The sequence below is a fragment of the Zalophus californianus genome, chromosome 17, assembly GCF_009762305.2.
Source record: "Zalophus californianus isolate mZalCal1 chromosome 17, mZalCal1.pri.v2, whole genome shotgun sequence".
Taxonomy (NCBI): domain Eukaryota; kingdom Metazoa; phylum Chordata; class Mammalia; order Carnivora; family Otariidae; genus Zalophus; species Zalophus californianus.
In genome coordinates this window covers 48,774,461-48,790,652 of record NC_045611.1, presented here as the reverse complement: position 1 = coordinate 48,790,652, position 16,192 = coordinate 48,774,461, and the positions used below count along the sequence as shown (strand labels likewise).

The 16,192-nt window shown below is 49.9% G+C and overlaps 1 protein-coding gene across 3 annotated transcripts in view; it reads left to right on the top strand.

Moving 5' to 3' along the window:
- Positions 1–16,192, top strand: part of XRCC1 (X-ray repair cross complementing 1) — a 32,819-nt gene that overhangs the window by 4,709 nt on the left and 11,918 nt on the right. For 2 of the 3 annotated variants that reach the window (XM_027618156.1, XM_027618155.2), the window contains exons 3-12: positions 2,665–2,775; positions 12,274–12,432; positions 13,327–13,401; positions 13,497–13,602; positions 13,826–13,935; positions 14,011–14,122; positions 14,496–14,751; positions 15,075–15,191; positions 15,381–15,474; positions 15,608–15,740. In XM_027618156.1, coding sequence (XP_027473957.1) covers positions 2,665–2,775; positions 12,274–12,432; positions 13,327–13,401; positions 13,497–13,602; positions 13,826–13,935; positions 14,011–14,122; positions 14,496–14,751; positions 15,075–15,191; positions 15,381–15,474; positions 15,608–15,740 — 1,273 coding nt within the window. The remainder of the gene's footprint in view (positions 1–2,664; positions 2,776–12,273; positions 12,433–13,326; positions 13,402–13,496; positions 13,603–13,825; positions 13,936–14,010; positions 14,123–14,495; positions 14,752–15,074; positions 15,192–15,380; positions 15,475–15,607; positions 15,741–16,192) is intronic. The other variant, XM_027618157.2, reaches the window with a different exon arrangement.

The following is a 16,192-nucleotide window of genomic DNA, read 5'->3' as shown; positions in this document are numbered from 1 at the left end:
GAAGTTAAGGATCTTGAGGTAGTGAGATTAGCTTGGGTTATTTGGAGGATAGGAGGGGACCCAGCATCCACACAAGGGCCCTTATAAGGAAAGAGGGAGGCAGGAGAACCAGAGAAGCAGACATGAAGAGGGAAACAGAGGCCAAAGTGATGCCGTCGCTGGCTTCGGAGGTGGAGGAAGGGGCCACCAGCTGAGGCACACGGGTGGCTTCTAGAAGCTGGAAGTAGGGCAAGGAAACAGATTCTCCCCTGGAACCTCCAGAGGAATGCAGCCCTGCCGACACCTGGATTGAAGCCCCGTGAGACCAGATTTCAGGCTTCTGACCTCCAGATCTGTAAGAGGTATTGTTGTTAGCCAGTGAGTTTGCAGTCATCTGTTACAGCAGCAGTGGGACACGAATACGCCAGGCCTCTGGCACACAGTGATAATCGGAAAGTGTTGGCCACGATGATTCCTTTGCGACAAGATGGGGACACTGAGGCAAGTGCCTCACCAAAGCCACTTGGTCAGGAAGGGCAGAGCCCGAGTTACAACTCAGGGGGCATTGGTTCCTTCAGCAAATGGTTACTAGGTGCTTCCCATCCATCTGTCCATCTGTCCATCCATCCATCAGGAACGTATTGAAGGCCTTCTGTGGGAACAGTGTCCACTGACATTTAGGAGTGTTTGCTCTATGGCAGGCACCATTCCAGGGGCTTTGTACGTATCCCTCGTTTGAATCTTTACAACAGCTCTCTAAGTTCGAAGTTGTCACTGTGCCCATTTTATAGGTTAGGAAACTGAGACACAGGGGTGAAATGAAACTCTTTGCTCCAGGGTCACACAGACTAAGTATGCAGAGCTGGGAAGGACCAGACACTGTGTTCGGCATTCACGACGGCAATCATGGCTTAGATATTGTCTCTGCCCTCATGGAGCTTAAAAGTCTGGTGGGGGAAAGAGATGCCAGACAAATGCAAATAAAAAGTGTAGTTACATAATTAAGTGGTGATAACTGAAGAAAAATAAGAATGGTTTAGGCAGGGGGGATGGCAGGTGCAAAGGCCCTGTGGTGGAAAGGAGCCATTGTGCTCTTGGGACAGAAGGAAGGCTGGCGTGGCTAGAGGGGAGCCATCAAGTGTGGCAGGAGGCTGAGAAGTCAGACTAGGACCTGTGTCCTGGGCAGCACCGCACACCGTCCCAGGGCCCAGAGCTCTGGAGGCAGGGGGAGCCGTCAGGAGGCCAGCTTGGCTCTGCCATGGGAAGCCCCTTCCCTCAGCACCGCCTCCTTCTCCAGTGTGCCCGTGATGGGTTGGAGGAGCACGTGTGGACTCGAGCCAGCCTCCCTGGGCTCCAGGCCTGGCTCTGCCACTCACCAGCTGTGCGACCTTGGGGAAGTTACATAACCGCTTCCTGCCTCTGTTCGCTCATGTGTTAAGTGGGGGTAATGTCAGCCCCCACCTGGCAGAGCCATTGTGAGGAGAAGAGGTGCGCGTATTGCGTGTCCCGTGCGGCATGGGCACGTCGATGTTCGCTGCACGTGTTACTGGGGCTGTTATTTTCGTGAGTCATCTCAACTCCTTTGAGGAGGAGGGTTATAAGGACAGCCCGCCCATCCTACACGGAAGAAAACCGCTGCTCACAGAGGTAGCATGGCCCCCGGGCTTGCTCAGCTTGGAAATGGCAGGGCTGGATTTGAACCCAGGCTCGCCTCACCCCAAGTCCAGGCTCCTCCACCCATGTAGGGAAGTCTCTTTTTGTGGCAGCGTGTAGGCGAAGTCTGGGCGAGTGACAGGGCCGACTGGAGCGTCGGATGCTCCTGGGGGCGGTGGACTAGGTACCTTTGAGTGCTGTAATAACTTGTCATTCTAGAAGCCACAGAGAAGAGCCCCAAACTGGAGAGCAGACTGTGTCATCCGTTCCTAACTGCCTTCCACCCCCACATGGCTTTCTGTGCCTTTAACTGTCAAGACGGGAATGGCAGACCCTTTTTTGGGGAGCCTTCCTCCACATAGACAGCTCTTTCCTTCCTTCAAAAAGTGTTATGGAGCATTGACTAACAGTGCCTCCTGATTGCGGGGCAGAGTGTCTACTACGTGTTGTGCTCTGTGGCCACAGTATTCATGTGTATACTCCTGGATTTGGTGATTATCCCCATTTTATAGATGAGGGTACTGAGGCACCAAGAGACTGGCTGACAAGGCCATTTTGCTAGTGTATAGCAGAGCTGGGACTCAAACCCAGGAAGCCATGGTGAGCAAAACCACACCAGGCCCCTACCCCGGGGGAGCTTCCTCAGAGTCCTGTGTGACTCGGGGGAGAGGGGACAGATGTGCCATTTGTGTGCATGATTATTTGAATGAAGTTGGAACCCTGGCAGGTGCTACCATGGAGAGCTCCATGACAGCAGGTTCCACACTGATCTGGCAGTCTGGAGGCGTTGGGGAGGCAAGCATGGGGGCTCATGCATTCATCCAGGGAAGATCTCCTGAGCTCCGACCTCTGGGCCATGCCCTGTGTTACATGCGGGGGACACGGTGACACCCCTTATCCTGGCTCCCACTGTCACAGAGCTGACATTGTGAGGGAATGAGGCAGCCCAGCTGGGGGTCAGACCTCTCCCGAGGGCCCACAGTGAGGCCAGGGGCAGAGCAGGCCCTGACAGTGGGCTTTCCCCTCCCACAGCTGGAGAAGGAGGAACAGATACACAGCGTGGACATCGGCAATGACGGCTCGGCCTTCGTGGAGGTGCTGGTGGGCAGCTCAGCTGCAGGGGCTGGGGAGCAAGACTACGAGGTAAGCAGGGCTTCGAGATGAGCCCCATGTGATCCCTGCCCCAGGTGCCCCAGCCCCCGTTCCCGCCAGGGCCTCCTGGGTGAGTCCCACTGCACTCTGCCCCCTGGAGGAGTAGGCACGGGTGATAAACCGCACACCAGGGCAGAGACCCACGTTTGCTTCGGGGAGGGGGCCGTGAACAACCGGGCGCACTTGTTTGGTCTAAGAGGCAGCCACTGCTTGAGGGCAAACCTGCTTTTCTCTGGTCCCAGAGGTTCTCACAGATGTCCTGGCAAATCGAGATTCCACATTGTTTGGGATGCCTCTGTTAGTCACTTTATATGGGACAAATGTTGACAAGAAAGAATGCATTTTGCTCTATTACAGATATTTATTTATTTTTTAAAGGTTTTATTTATTTGAGAGAGAGAGAGAGAGAAAGCAAGCATGGGGGGAAGGGCAGAGGGAAAGGGAGAAGCAGACTCCCTGCGAAGCAGGCTCCCTGCCTGACATGGGCTCGATCCCAGGACCCCGGGATCACGACCTGAGCTGAAGGCAGACGCTTAACTGATTGAACCACCAAGACGCCCCTCTTTTATTTTATTTTTGAAGATTTATTTATTTGGGACAAAGAGAATGTGAGCGTGAGGAGCAGGGGGGCAGAGGGAGAGGGAAAGAATCTCTAGCAGACTCCCTGCTGAGCTTGGAGCCAGATGTGGGGCTGTATCCCGGGACCCTGAAACTATGACCTAAGCCAAAATCAAGAGTTGGCCACCTAACTGACTGAGCCACCCAATCGCCCCACTCTATTACAAATATTTTAAAAGTTGGCACAATCCTTTTCTTACTGGTTGAATTCATTAGAGCTGGGTTGGTGACATCATAGTTAGCCAGCTGGTTAATCCACAAAATATTTTGGGGTAGAAATAAACCTACTTGGAAAAGCAAGCTTATAATTTTCAGTAAACAGTAAACCAGTTTCTTACAAGATGAGTTTTTTTCCTTGCAGTGAGAAATTGTTTTTAGTTGAAGTATATTTTGCAAACAGTAAAATGCACAGATCTTAGTGTACGGGTTGAAGAGTTCTGACAACTGTATACACCTGTGTAACCGGCCCCCAAGTCAGGACATGGAGCCTTGCCAGCATCCCGGGGAGGTCCCTTGCACCCTTTGCAGTCACTCCCCGCCCCCCACCCTCACCAGTTCAGGCATCCTCTGGTCTCTTCTGTCACTCCAGACTAGCTTCGCCTGTCATAGAATTTCATATAGATGGAATTTTACAGTATGTACTCTTTTTGTGGCTGGCTTTTTTTCACTCAGCGTCCTGTGTTTTTGAGATTCTTCCATATCTCATGTCAGCCGAGTAGCATTCACCTCAGGCAGAGACCACAATTTGTGCCTCCATTCTCTCGTGGATGGCACCTGGGCTGTTGCCACTTTTTGACGATTACAAAGAAAGCTGCTGTGAACATTTTTGTATAAGCCTCTGCATGGAGATCTCTTTTGGGTAAATACCTAAAAGTGCAATTGCGTTGTCTTAGGGTAGATGTATGTCTCAACCTTATTGGACATTGACAGTTTTCCAAAATGGTTGTACCGTTTTGTGTTCCCTTCAGCAGAAGCTGAGAGTTGTAGTTGCCCCGTATCCTTACCTGTCCGTGATGTTGCCAGTTGTTAACTTGTTCGACTTCAGCCATTCAGATGGCACGCAGTGGTATTTTATTAGGGCTTTAAGTTGCATTCTCCTGACAAGTAATGTGACATCGTGTAACCTTTCACAGACCTCCTAGGTATTCATTTATCTTATTTTACGAAGTGTCTGTTCAGGTCTTTTGCTTGTTTTTTACTGGGTTGTACATCTTTTTGTCATGCATGGGTTTATTTATTTTTTCTTTTCAGATACATGTGTTGCAGATTTTTCCCCCAGTCTGTGACTAGTTTCAGGTGTGCAATGTAATGATTCAACATTTCTGTACCTCACTCAGTGCTCACCGCGGTCCATGTACTTACTTTTCCATTATCTTAACGGTGCCTTTTGATGGAGCTGATGGAGTTCAATCAATCAAGGTTTTTTTTTAAAGTTCCTTCCTTCCTTCCTTCCTTCCTTCCTTCCTTTTTCTTTTTTTCTTTTTCTTTACTGCTTTCTTTTTTACTGCTGAGTGCCTTTTGTGTTCTGTAAGGAATATTTGCCTGTCCCAAAGTCATATGATATGCCCTGTATTAATTTCTTATTGCTGCTATAACAGATGACCACAAACTCAGTGGCTTAAAACTGTAACACAAACTTACTGTCTCACACCTTTAGAGGTCAGAAGTCCAAAATCAGTCTCAGTGGGCTAAAATCTTAGTGTTGGCAAGGCTGGGTTTCTTCTGGAGGCCCTAGGGGAGGATCCATTTCCTTACCTACCACAACTTCTAGAGGCTGCCTGCATTCTTGGCCTGCAGCCCCTTCTATCTTCAAAGGCGGGGATGACAATACTCTAACATCTGCTTCCATCCTCACTTCTCTGACTCCGACTCTCCTGCCTCACTTTTTCTTATAAAGACCCTTGTGATGATACTGGGCCCACCTGCATAACCCAGGCTTATCTCCCCATCTCAAGATACTTAATCACATCTGCCAGGTCTCTTTTGCTATATTCACAGGTGCCAGGGAGTAGCACATGGAGCTCTTTGGGGCACCATGATTCTGCCTGCCACCATCTTCTGTGTTTTTTTCTAGAAGCTTTATAATTTTAGATTTTACATTTAGATCTCTGATCCATCTCTCAAATGAAATTTTGTATATTGTGTGAAGTAGAGGACAAGGTCCTTTTTTTCCTGTTTTTGTTTTGTTTTGTTTTGTTTTTTAATGTTTATTGAAAATACTCTAAAAAAGATTTTCCTGGGGTGCCTGGCTGGCTCAGTCAGTGGAGCATGCAACTCTTGATCTCAGGGTTGTGAGTTCGAGCCCTACGTTGGGTGTAGAGATTACTTAAAAACAAAATCTTAAAAAAAAAAAAAAGGATTTTCCTTTTCCCACTGAATTGTTTTGGCTCTTCTATTGCAAATTAATTGATCATATATGTGTAGGTTTATTTCTGTACTCTATTCTGTTCCACTGATATGTATGTTTATCTTTGTGCCCATACCACACTGTCTTAATAGTAAATATTGAAATCAGATTGTGTTGGACTTCCAATTTTGCCAGTAGTCTCTTGACTATTCTAGATCCTTAGCACTTATTTCCATGTAAATTATGAAACCAGCTTGTCAATAACTTCATTTATTCCAGACTTACAGAAAAGTTTCAAAAGTAGTACAAAGGATTCCCTTATAATCTTCACTCAGATTCCCCAAATGTTAACACATAGGTACATATTTTTTACTGAACTGAAAAGTAAGTTGCATACATGATTTTGCATTATCCCTATTCACTACAGTGGATATTTCCTAAAAAGAGAGAGATTCTCTTACTTAAGCTTAGTACATTTAATCAAAATTAGGAAACTAACCTTGATATAGTACTTTGTCATCTGATCTCAGACCTTTTTCAGATTTTCTTCATCAGCCCAATAATGTTCTTAATAGCGAAAGAAAATTCAGAATCATGCATTGCATTGATTTGTCATGTCTGCTTGGTTTCCTTTCCCTGGGAACAGTTCTCGTGACTTTCTTGTCATTTTATGCCACTCACATTTTGGAATGATAGAGGAGGTCATTGACTTTGTAAAATGTCACTCATTGTACAAAATGATGTTTCCTGATGATTACATGTAGGCTATACACCTTTGGCCAGAACACCACAGAAGTAATGTGTTTTTCTCGGTGCATCAGATCAGAGCACATGCCACTGACTTGCTCTATTACTGATGGTGGCAACTTGGGTCCTTTTGTTAAGGTGGTGAGGGCCAGGCTCATTCACTGTAAAATTATTGTTTTGCCCTTTGTAATGAATAAGTATTATGGGGAAATACTTTGAGGCTGTATAAATATCTTGTTACTCCACAAACTTGTATGCACTAGTTTTAGCATCTGTTACTGATTCTTGCCTAAATTATTGATGCTATTTGAGTGATATATTTTTTAATATTTATTTATTTATTGGGGGGGGGCAAGGGAGAGGGAGAGAGAATCTCAAGTAGACTCCACACTGAGCAGGGAGCCTGACGTGGGGCTCGATCTCATGACCCTGAGACCACAACCTGAACCGAAACCAGGGGTCAGACGCTTAACCGACTGCACCACCCAGGTGCCCCTGAATGATATGTTTTTAAATTTCATTTCCCATTTGTTGATAGCATGATAAAAATAAAATTGATATTTATATTTTGACCTTGTATCTTGTGACCTTGCTAAATTTAGTTATTAATTTTTATAGGAGAATCCCATGGGATTTGTGTAGATCCCTTGGGTTGTGTTTTTTTTTTTTTTTTTTACATAGACAATCACATTGTATGTGAATAAAGACAGTTTTCTTTCTTTCTAATCTTTATGCTTTTTTTTCTTTTTCTCATTTTTATCACACTGACTAGTATCTCTAGCACAGTGTCAAATAGAGGTGGTGAGAGCAAGACATCCTTGTCTTGTTCCTGGTCTTACTGGCAGAGTGGTGAGTCTTCACCATGAAATACAATGTCAGTTGGAGATTTGTTTATAGATGTGTGTTGTCAGGTTGAGGACGTTCTTCTCTAGACTACTTTGTTGAGAGCTTTCTTAATGAACGTGCGTAGAATTTTGTCAAGTGCTTTTTCTGATCTGTGAGGTACATTTTCACAAATGAGGTTTTCCTTTGGCAAACATTCTCATTCTCAAGGTTATATAAGTTGTAAAAAGGTATTCCCTGAAGCACATGAAATTTTGAAGGTTTGTTTGAACAAACAATTCGAATCGGGGGCTCAAACTGAAAATAATTAGGGGTGTTCTGTGGGCAGGCTAGGGCAGAGGTTTTTATAGAGAAGACGCTGAAGCAAACCAAAGACATGGTTTAATTGGCTAGAGTTTAAACAGTTGCCTTGTTTGGGAAAGTCTAGTTATTTGGCTGTTAGAATAGTGGTTCTTGAATTTCATTTTCTCAAACTTGAGAAATTTAGTTGGCTGTTTATGATTCATTGTGTTTGAATTTCATTTTCTGACTCTGGCTTAGATTTGGATTTATTTACAGAGGCTCCCTAAGCACTAGAATCACCCAGTCCCAGAAACCTTGCTTGTTAACTGTTTTAACAAAGTCAGCAGTTTTGGGGACTATTAAAAAAAATTCTCTGTTCTTGGCAAACAGGTTTGGATCAAAATTCTATTTGTAATGATGAAAACTGAATAAGTGTGTTTTTTTTATTTTTTTAATTTTTTTTTAAAGATTTTATTTATTTATTTGAGAGAGAGAGAATGAGAGACACAGAGCATGAGAGGGAAGAGGGCCAGAGGGAGAAGCAGACCCCCCGCCGAGCAGGGAGCCCGATGTGGGACTCGATCCCGGGACTCCAGGATCATGACCTGAGCCGAAGGCAGTCGCTTAACCAACTGAGCCACCCAGGCACCCTGAATAAGTGTGTTTTTAGTTACAGTTTTATCATATCTTTATAGGTGAATGTTTATTATTCGCCCTCTTATCTGTCTAGCAAGGTGGAATGGCTAGTCGGGGCTTTATCTTCACATTCTGAAATGCCGATGCTCAAAGTCTCCCATTCTTTCAAGAATTTTGATTAAACTTCTGCTGGAGTCCTGCATTTTTATTATAACTTCTAACCAAGACTGAATTAAAGACTTGGGGGATGCCTCGGTGGCTCAGTCGGTTAAGTGGCTGCCTTTGGCTCAGGTCATGATCCCAGGGTCCTGGGATCAAGTCCTGCATCGGGCTCCCTGCTCAGTGGGGAGCCTGCTTCTCCCTCTCCCTCTGCCTGCTGCTCCCCCTGCTTGTGCTCTCTCTTCCTCTGTCAAAAAAATAAATAAAATATTTTTTTAAAAAACAACTACATTTAAGAACTTCTTTCATGGGCACCTGGGTGGCTCAGTCTTTAAGCGTCTGCCTTCGGCTCAGGTCATGATCCCAGGGTCCTGGGATCGAGCCCCGCATCGGGCTCCCTGCTCAGAGGGAAGCCTGCTTCTCCCTCTCCCACTCCCTCTGCTTGTGTTCCCTCTCTCGCTGTGTCTCTCTCTGTCAAATAAATAAAACCTTAAAAAAAAAAAAAAAAGGCTCTGGGACTTGTGATGTTTGGCTTCCACCCAGAGACCAGATGGGTCTGGAAGAGTCCAGAAAGAAAACGAAATTGAAGGGCAGAGCAGGGCTGGTCCACATTGGGGTCGCCTGCACAAATCAAGCGTAAGGCACCTCGTGTAATAACTAATACCATTTCCTACAAGATCAACCTGTTCTTTTCTTCCTCCTCCAAATTCTACAAGGGAGATACATAAGCTTTCAAGGTTAACATGGTCTAGAGAATAAAGGTTTAGCCCTAGAACTTTAAATACAGTGTCGGTTAATAAAAATCTGGTAACTAGAGTTGTTTTCTCTTTCCAACGAATGGTAGGAGCAAGGACGTCTACCTGGTGGTATGGGTAGCAGCTGCCTGCCATAGTTTGCATTGTCCCTTCATTGTTGTCACTGGATGATCAAATCAGCTCCCCTGTCGGCTCAAAATCAGGCCTTTTATAAACAAGTCAAGGCCAGGGAGACGGCTTTCCTTCTGTAGAATTGTCTTTGTCTTTGTTGTTTCCTCTTCATAATCAGAGCTGAGCACAAAGAGGCCAACAGATTCAATGTTTTTCTCAGCAAAAGGCTTTCTTTTCTGATTTCACCAAAGTTCACAGCATGTCTGTGAGAAAACACAAAGTAAAACAGAACATAGCCAACTCAAATTGGCTCACTGCCTAAGAATATTTATTGTTTCCTTGGGAGGGAAGTCCAGCATTAGGGAGACCCAGAGTTGATCTGGCAGTTGGGGTGCTTGTTTGGCACCTCTTGATTCTTTGGACTTGTCCGCACGGTCACAAGATAATTGCTGCTGCTCCACCCATCACCTAGTAGCACCCAAAGCAGGGATTGGAGGAAGTGGAATGGCAGGAGTTCAGTGGCTGTCTTCCATCCTGTTTCTCAGTAATGAGGAAGGAAGACTTTCCCAGAAGCCGCCAGCAGCCTTCCTCTTACCATCACATTGGCCAACTGGGTCATGTGCCCGACCCCGACTGGCCATTAGCAGAGGAAATTGCACGGCTTGGACCAATCATGGTTCATCCTTTAGTGTTGGGCACACAGCTCTTCCACTCTTTTTCAGAACTGCCTGGTCCGTTTGATTCTCATTTGTCCCCTCATCATACCATCAGGATCTCCATTTATTTCTTTAAACTATTAAATAGACTTACTTTTATATTGTGTGTTTGAGAATTTCAATGTATGCAGCCTTCAGGAGTCTGAGTCCGCAGTTTGTGGTTTCTGCTGCTTGTTTCCATATGCCTCATCGTTGTGTGTGTGTGTGTGTGTGTGTGTGTTGACCTCTGTTCTTTAGGAATGTGTCTGTGGGAAATCTCTGAGGACTTGGTTTTAAGTATATTCCTCCAAAGAGGATCTGCCACAGTGTCAGGTGATCTTGTATACATGCGTCTGCTGTAGGAGAAAACGTTAGGGTTTAAAGCTGACAGCCAAGAAAGAATTCTTGAGATGTCTTTGGTGCAAAAAGATGGTTTTATTAAAGCATGGGGACAGGCCCCGGGGGCAGAAGGAGCTGCACTGGGGTCATGAGGAGTGGCCCAATATATATTTTCAAGTTGGGAAGGGGTTAGGGAGAGTGTAAATCTCCCAGGTATTTTGGAAACAAGGTTTCCAGGATCCTGAGGAGGATAGCTGTTGTTAGGAAAAGGTCATTTATTTTAGTAAAAACTCAGTCATGAGACTCTTCAGATGTATATCGGCGGGTCATATGCTCGGAGGATGACTGCCAACATGTATCTTGGGGAGTAGAGATAAAGGAAGTTTCCAAAGGAATTTTTTGTATGTTAAAGTAGATCTACAGGATCCTGGGGGTCAGGCTGAGATTGCCTTTTGCCCTTAGCAAAGTATTAACATCGAGGCAGCTGAGTCCCTAGAGGAATGCCACTCTGCCTGTCTCAAGGACTTGTCAATGGGCTGTAGGTAGTAAGGAAATTTAATACTTTTTTTCCTGCCTTTGTTTCCCACATCAGGACCACTGAAGACTAAAGTCTTCAGCTTGGGTTTTTCCATGCAGATAGCTCATATGAATTTTTTGCTCCAAATCCTTAAGAGTACAGACTTGTCCTTAGGATTCCTCCAGAGCAGTTTTCATGTTTTCTCTGTTGTCCTCCAGAGCGAGGGCCTCTCACTGACTCACTCCACAAGGCACATTTTCCCCTAATTTACTCACGGAGGGTGTTGCCCTTTGAGGGGGCTAAGTTCCGTGTGAGTTGGTGACGGTCTCTGAGCTACTCTTCTTCCTTGCCTGGAGCCCAGGCTTTGTCTGCTGTTCCCGTCTCCCCCACCCCCCGCCCCTGCCACCCATTAAAATTACGTTCTCTGGCACCCAGAGTCAGCAGCCCGGGCAAACACCAACCTCAGTGCCACCCACCCTGTCAGTCAGGGTCCTGCCAAGAGACTGAAACCACACCAGTTATCAAAACCGAGAATTTAACCTAAAGAATTAGCAGCTACATATTGAACCCGAGAGGCAAGAACACCGAGATGTGGTGAAGGAGTAATGCGGCGAGCAGCTGCCACGCCTGGGGTCAGGGAAACAGCGATATGGTTGGAATTCCTAAAACGTCGATACTTAGAAGCTCGGAAGTGGGGTTCCACAGAGCTGAAACTCAGACCCTGAGGAGCTGGCACTGGAATCCCTGAGAGGGGCCGGATGACGCCAGCTCTGCAGGTGATAAGACGCTGAAAGCAGATTCGCTGGCTGCCCTGGGGAGAGGCTGCTGCAGAAGCACACCAGGGGTGATGCTCACTGGAGCCCCAAGAAGCGGGGAGCACATCCCTCCTCCGACCTCTTGCCTCGCGGCCTCTCCATAGCTCCCCCTACTGGCAGGGCCCGAGAAGGAGCAGCCGAAGAGGCAGCCATGTCCCTGCCCAGCGTCCCAGCGCTGAGCCCCAGGAGAATCACTCATCACAGGTGCAGCTCTCCTAGCCCTCTGGATTCCGCTCTTTCACGTCTGGCCTCCCCGATACTTCCTCTGCTTTCTGTGAACTCAGCCGTGCATTTCCAAAAGGTGTTTGAACATTATGCCAGTCATCGTGATTATTCTCCGCTGGGAGGGTTCTTTAAGGCCGTGTAGCGGGCTCTATGGCCAGATAGAGGAGACCCTGTGAAAGAGTTTGGAGGGGGTTCATTTAGACCTGGAAGTGGAGGGATCCCTCTGGGGCCTGTGTCAGGGAGGAACTGACCTGAGGCCCAGAAGCAAGAGAAGAGAGAGGCGTTGAGGCATGTGGAAGTGCAGGCTGGATCTGGCGAAAGCCCCTGCTTTCTCCCCGGCCCCAGGAGGTGTCATTTAAGGTGGCCAGCCCTGGTTCTCCTTCGATGTTCCTTCTTCCAGGTCCTGCTGGTCACTTCGTCTTTTATGTCCCCTTCCGAGAGCCGCAGTGGCTCAAACCCCAACCGTGTTCGCATTTTTGGGCCCGACAAGTTGGTCCGGGCAGCAGCGGAGAAGCGCTGGGACCGCGTCAAAATCGTTTGTAGCCAGCCCTATAGCAAGGTACCCGGGGCGGGAATGGGGTGCAGGGTCCTTGGTCCTGGGCAAGGAAAGAGGTGAGGGGCCAGCGTTGAGTCCTAGAGGGCTGGAAGGATGGGGCAGCTGATCTCCCCAGGGGATTAGGAGGAGGCTGGGTCCCCGAGGTCTCTGAAGGGGTTTGCGATCCTTCCCATAGGTGATGCTTCATTCCCTAGAGGATGTCTGGGAAGGGCCAACTGCAGGATCTCAGATGGGAATGGGGGAAGGGGGCAGCTGACTCGGCAGAGGAGCAGTCTAACAGTTACCGTCATGGGATCTGGAGTCAGAGGCTGGGTCCACCACTTCTTAGCTGTGTGACCCTGGGCAAGTGACTTAACCTTTCTTACCTCAGTTTCCTGCTCCTCATAGGGTTGCTGTGAGGTAGGGATGCTAAGCTTTGGTAACAGCGAGACTCGAGTATGTCATAACATATGTCCACCACACAGTGGAGGTAGCCTTCTTACCCGGGGACCTGTCTTGGGGGGTGTTTGTCCGGTCATCCAGGGACCCAGGCTCTGTGTCCAGCCGGCAGAGTGGGAAAGAGCCTGGAGTATTTCTGTGTTCCAGAAGTGGCACACAGTGCTCCCTCCCATTCTGTGGTCAGGAATTCAGGCATGCAGGAGAGGATTCACTCGGACCCCCAGAAGCCTCTGTCACTTGCCATGAGGCTAACGGAGCTGGTGCATGTAAAGGGTTCACAGCTGAGCCCAGCCCAGAGTTAGGGCTCATTAGCAGCTTGATGTTATTATTGTCATCATTGTCCTCTGGGCACCTCCCTAGACATGTGTGTCTATAAGAGGGAAAGAGCCAAGTGAAAGGGGCTTGGGGTCAGGCCTCTGTCCTTGGCCAGACTTCCTGACCCCCACTCTCCATTCCCAGGACTCCCCCTATGGCCTGAGTTTTATACGGTTTCACAGCCCCCCAAACAAAGAGGAGGCAGAGGCCTCACCCCAGGTAAGCTCTGCCCACCACCCCCCAGAGCCTTCTCCCTACCACTTAACCCCCACATGCCAACAGCCACTCATTGTGCTGACCTTGTGAGACCTTAGAAGGTGACCAAGCTTGGCCAGTTCCGTGTGAAGGAGGAGGATGAGGGTGCCAACTCCCTGAGACCCGGGGCCCTCTTCTTCAGCCGGATCAATAAGACCTCCCCAGGTAAGTGTGGAAGCTTGAGTCCTCAGGGAGTCCAGGGTTGGAACCTGAAGGTCTGAGGGAGGAGGAGCCTAGGGACTCCTGGGTCAGAGGGAGGAGGTGGCTGGGGGCCTGGACTAACCGGATCACTGCTGGGCTTTGGGAACAACATTCTGTCCCCTGGGTGGGAGCGGAAGGCTCTCAGGGCCCTGCCCTCTCACCCTGGCTCCACTTTCTTCCTCGGTAGCTGCAGCCGGTGACCCGGCCGGACCCAGCTATGCCACTGCTACTCTGCAGGCCTCTAGCGCCGCCTCTTCAGCCTCTCCCATGTCCAGGGCAGTGGGCAGCACCTCCAAGGTGAGGTAGTCAGACCCTGGTGGGGTGGAGAGGGCAGAGGGAGGCTAAGGGCCTCAACTCATCCCAACCCCTCAGCCTCAGGAGTGCCCCAAAGGGAAGAGAAAGTTGGATTTGAACCAAGAAGAAGGGAAGACGCCCAGCAAACCATCAGCCCAGCCCTCACCACCTGCCGTCAAGAGACCCAAATGTGAGTGCTGGCTTCCTTGTTCTTGTAGGGGCCTGTGCTCTTCTGTCCTGAGGGAGGACGGGCTGGGGGCCTGGACCCCTGGGCCTGAGGGAGGAGGGGCTGGGGACCTGGACCCCTGGGCCTGAGGGAGGAGGGGCTGGGGACCTGGACCCCTGGGCCTGAGGGAGGAGAGGCTGGGGGCCTAGACTTCTGGGTCTGACGGAGGAGGGGCTGGGGGCCTGCGCTCTTCTGTCCTGAGGGAGGAGGGGTCTGGGGGCCTGGGCTCCTGAGTCTGAGGGAGAAGGGGCTGGGGGCCTGGACTTCTGGTTCTGAGGGAGGAGGGCTGGGTTTAGTCCCAGTAGTATTAAATGAATCCACTCTTTGTCTTCTCCAGTGTCGGCTCCCACCCGCACCCCGGCCACCACCCCAGTCCCTGCCCCAGCACGAGGCGCAGTGCCAGAGAAGACCCGAGAAGGCACTGAGCCCAGGGGACCCCGAGCTGGCCCGCAGGAGCTGGGGAAGATCCTTCAGGGTGTAGTGGTGGTGCTGAGTGGCTTCCAGAACCCCTTCCGTTCGGAGCTCCGGGACAAGGCCCTAGAGCTGGGGGCCAAGTATCGGCCGGACTGGACTCCAGACAGCACCCACCTCATGTAGGCCTGTGCCCTCCTCCCCTCCTTGCTCCCCACTGCTTCTCCGTCTCCTTCTGGCTCCTCCATCTTGCTTTCTCTCTCTCCCTGTCTGCCTGTCTACCCATCTGTCTCTGTCTCTTCAGTTCTCTGTATCCTCTGCCTCTTTTTCTGATTCTTACATCTTTCCCTTGGTCTCCTCACGTCTTTTTCTGTTTCTTGCATTTCCATCTCTTTCTCTGTCTCTGACTTATCTCTCTTTCTTCCCCCTGTCCCCATCTCTCTTTCCCTTTTCCCACTCAGACCACACCTGACTGACCACACCCTCCCTTCTGCTCCCCCAACAGCTGTGCCTTTGCCAACACCCCCAAGTACAGCCAGGTCCTAGGCCTTGGAGGCCGCATCGTGCGGAAAGAATGGGTGCTAGACTGTCACCGAATGCGGCAGCGGCTGCCCTCCCGAAGGTGAGGTCTCTGTTGTGGGTGGCTGCGGTGCCTGACGGCTTCATTGGGGCCCTTCCAGAGCTGGAAGCCAGGGCATCCTGAGCAATTAGTACATGCCAGTCACTGTGGCTTCCTGAGCGCCCTCCCCCCACCCCATCTCCCCTGGAGGACACGATATGCTGTTTGTCTGAGGCCGGATTCCTCCCCTAGGTATCTCATGGCAGGGCCAAGCTCCAGCAGTGAGGATGAAGGGGGCTCCCACAGCGGCAGCAGCGGGGATGAAGCCCCCAAGCTTCCCCAAAAGGTCCTATGCCTCTTGCTGTGGCGTGGGGGAGGGTGCAGTGGGAGGAGGACATGGGTCTCTTTTGGTACCCCAGACTCTCCACTCCTGCATTCTGCAAGAATACACACTCATACGCATGCTGCCCCCTCCTCAGCGCCCCCAGACCAAAACCAAGCCCCCTCAGGCAGCAGGACCCAGCTCACCTCAGAGACCCAAAACCCCAGAAGAGACCAAACCAGCCTCACCAGGGCCCCAGGAAGATACCGACACTGAGGGGGAGCAGTCAGGTCAGAGCCTGAGGGAGGAGGGCCTGGGGGCCTGGACTCCTGGGTGTGAGGGACGAGGAGGGGCTGGGGGCCTGGACTCCTGGGTGTGAGGGAGGAGGAGGGGCTGGGGGCCTGGACTCCTGGGTGTGAGGGAGGAGGGGGGGCTGGGGGCCTGGACTCCTGTCTGAGGGAGGAGCAGGGGCTGGGGGCCTGGACTCCTAGGTCTGAGGGAGGAAGAAGGGTTAGGGGCCTGGACTCCTGTCTGAGGGAGGAGGGGGCTGAAAACCCAGACTCCTGCATCTAAGGGAGGAGGGGCTGGATCCCAGACAATGGATCTGGGGGAGGGAAGGCTGAGGGTCCCAGATAACTGGGTGTGGAGGGCAGTTGAGGTTGGGGGTTGGCACGCCTGCATCTGTGCTGGGGCAAAAGGCTGGGAGAGAGGGTTACCAAGCAGGTGCCTTGCACTGACTAAG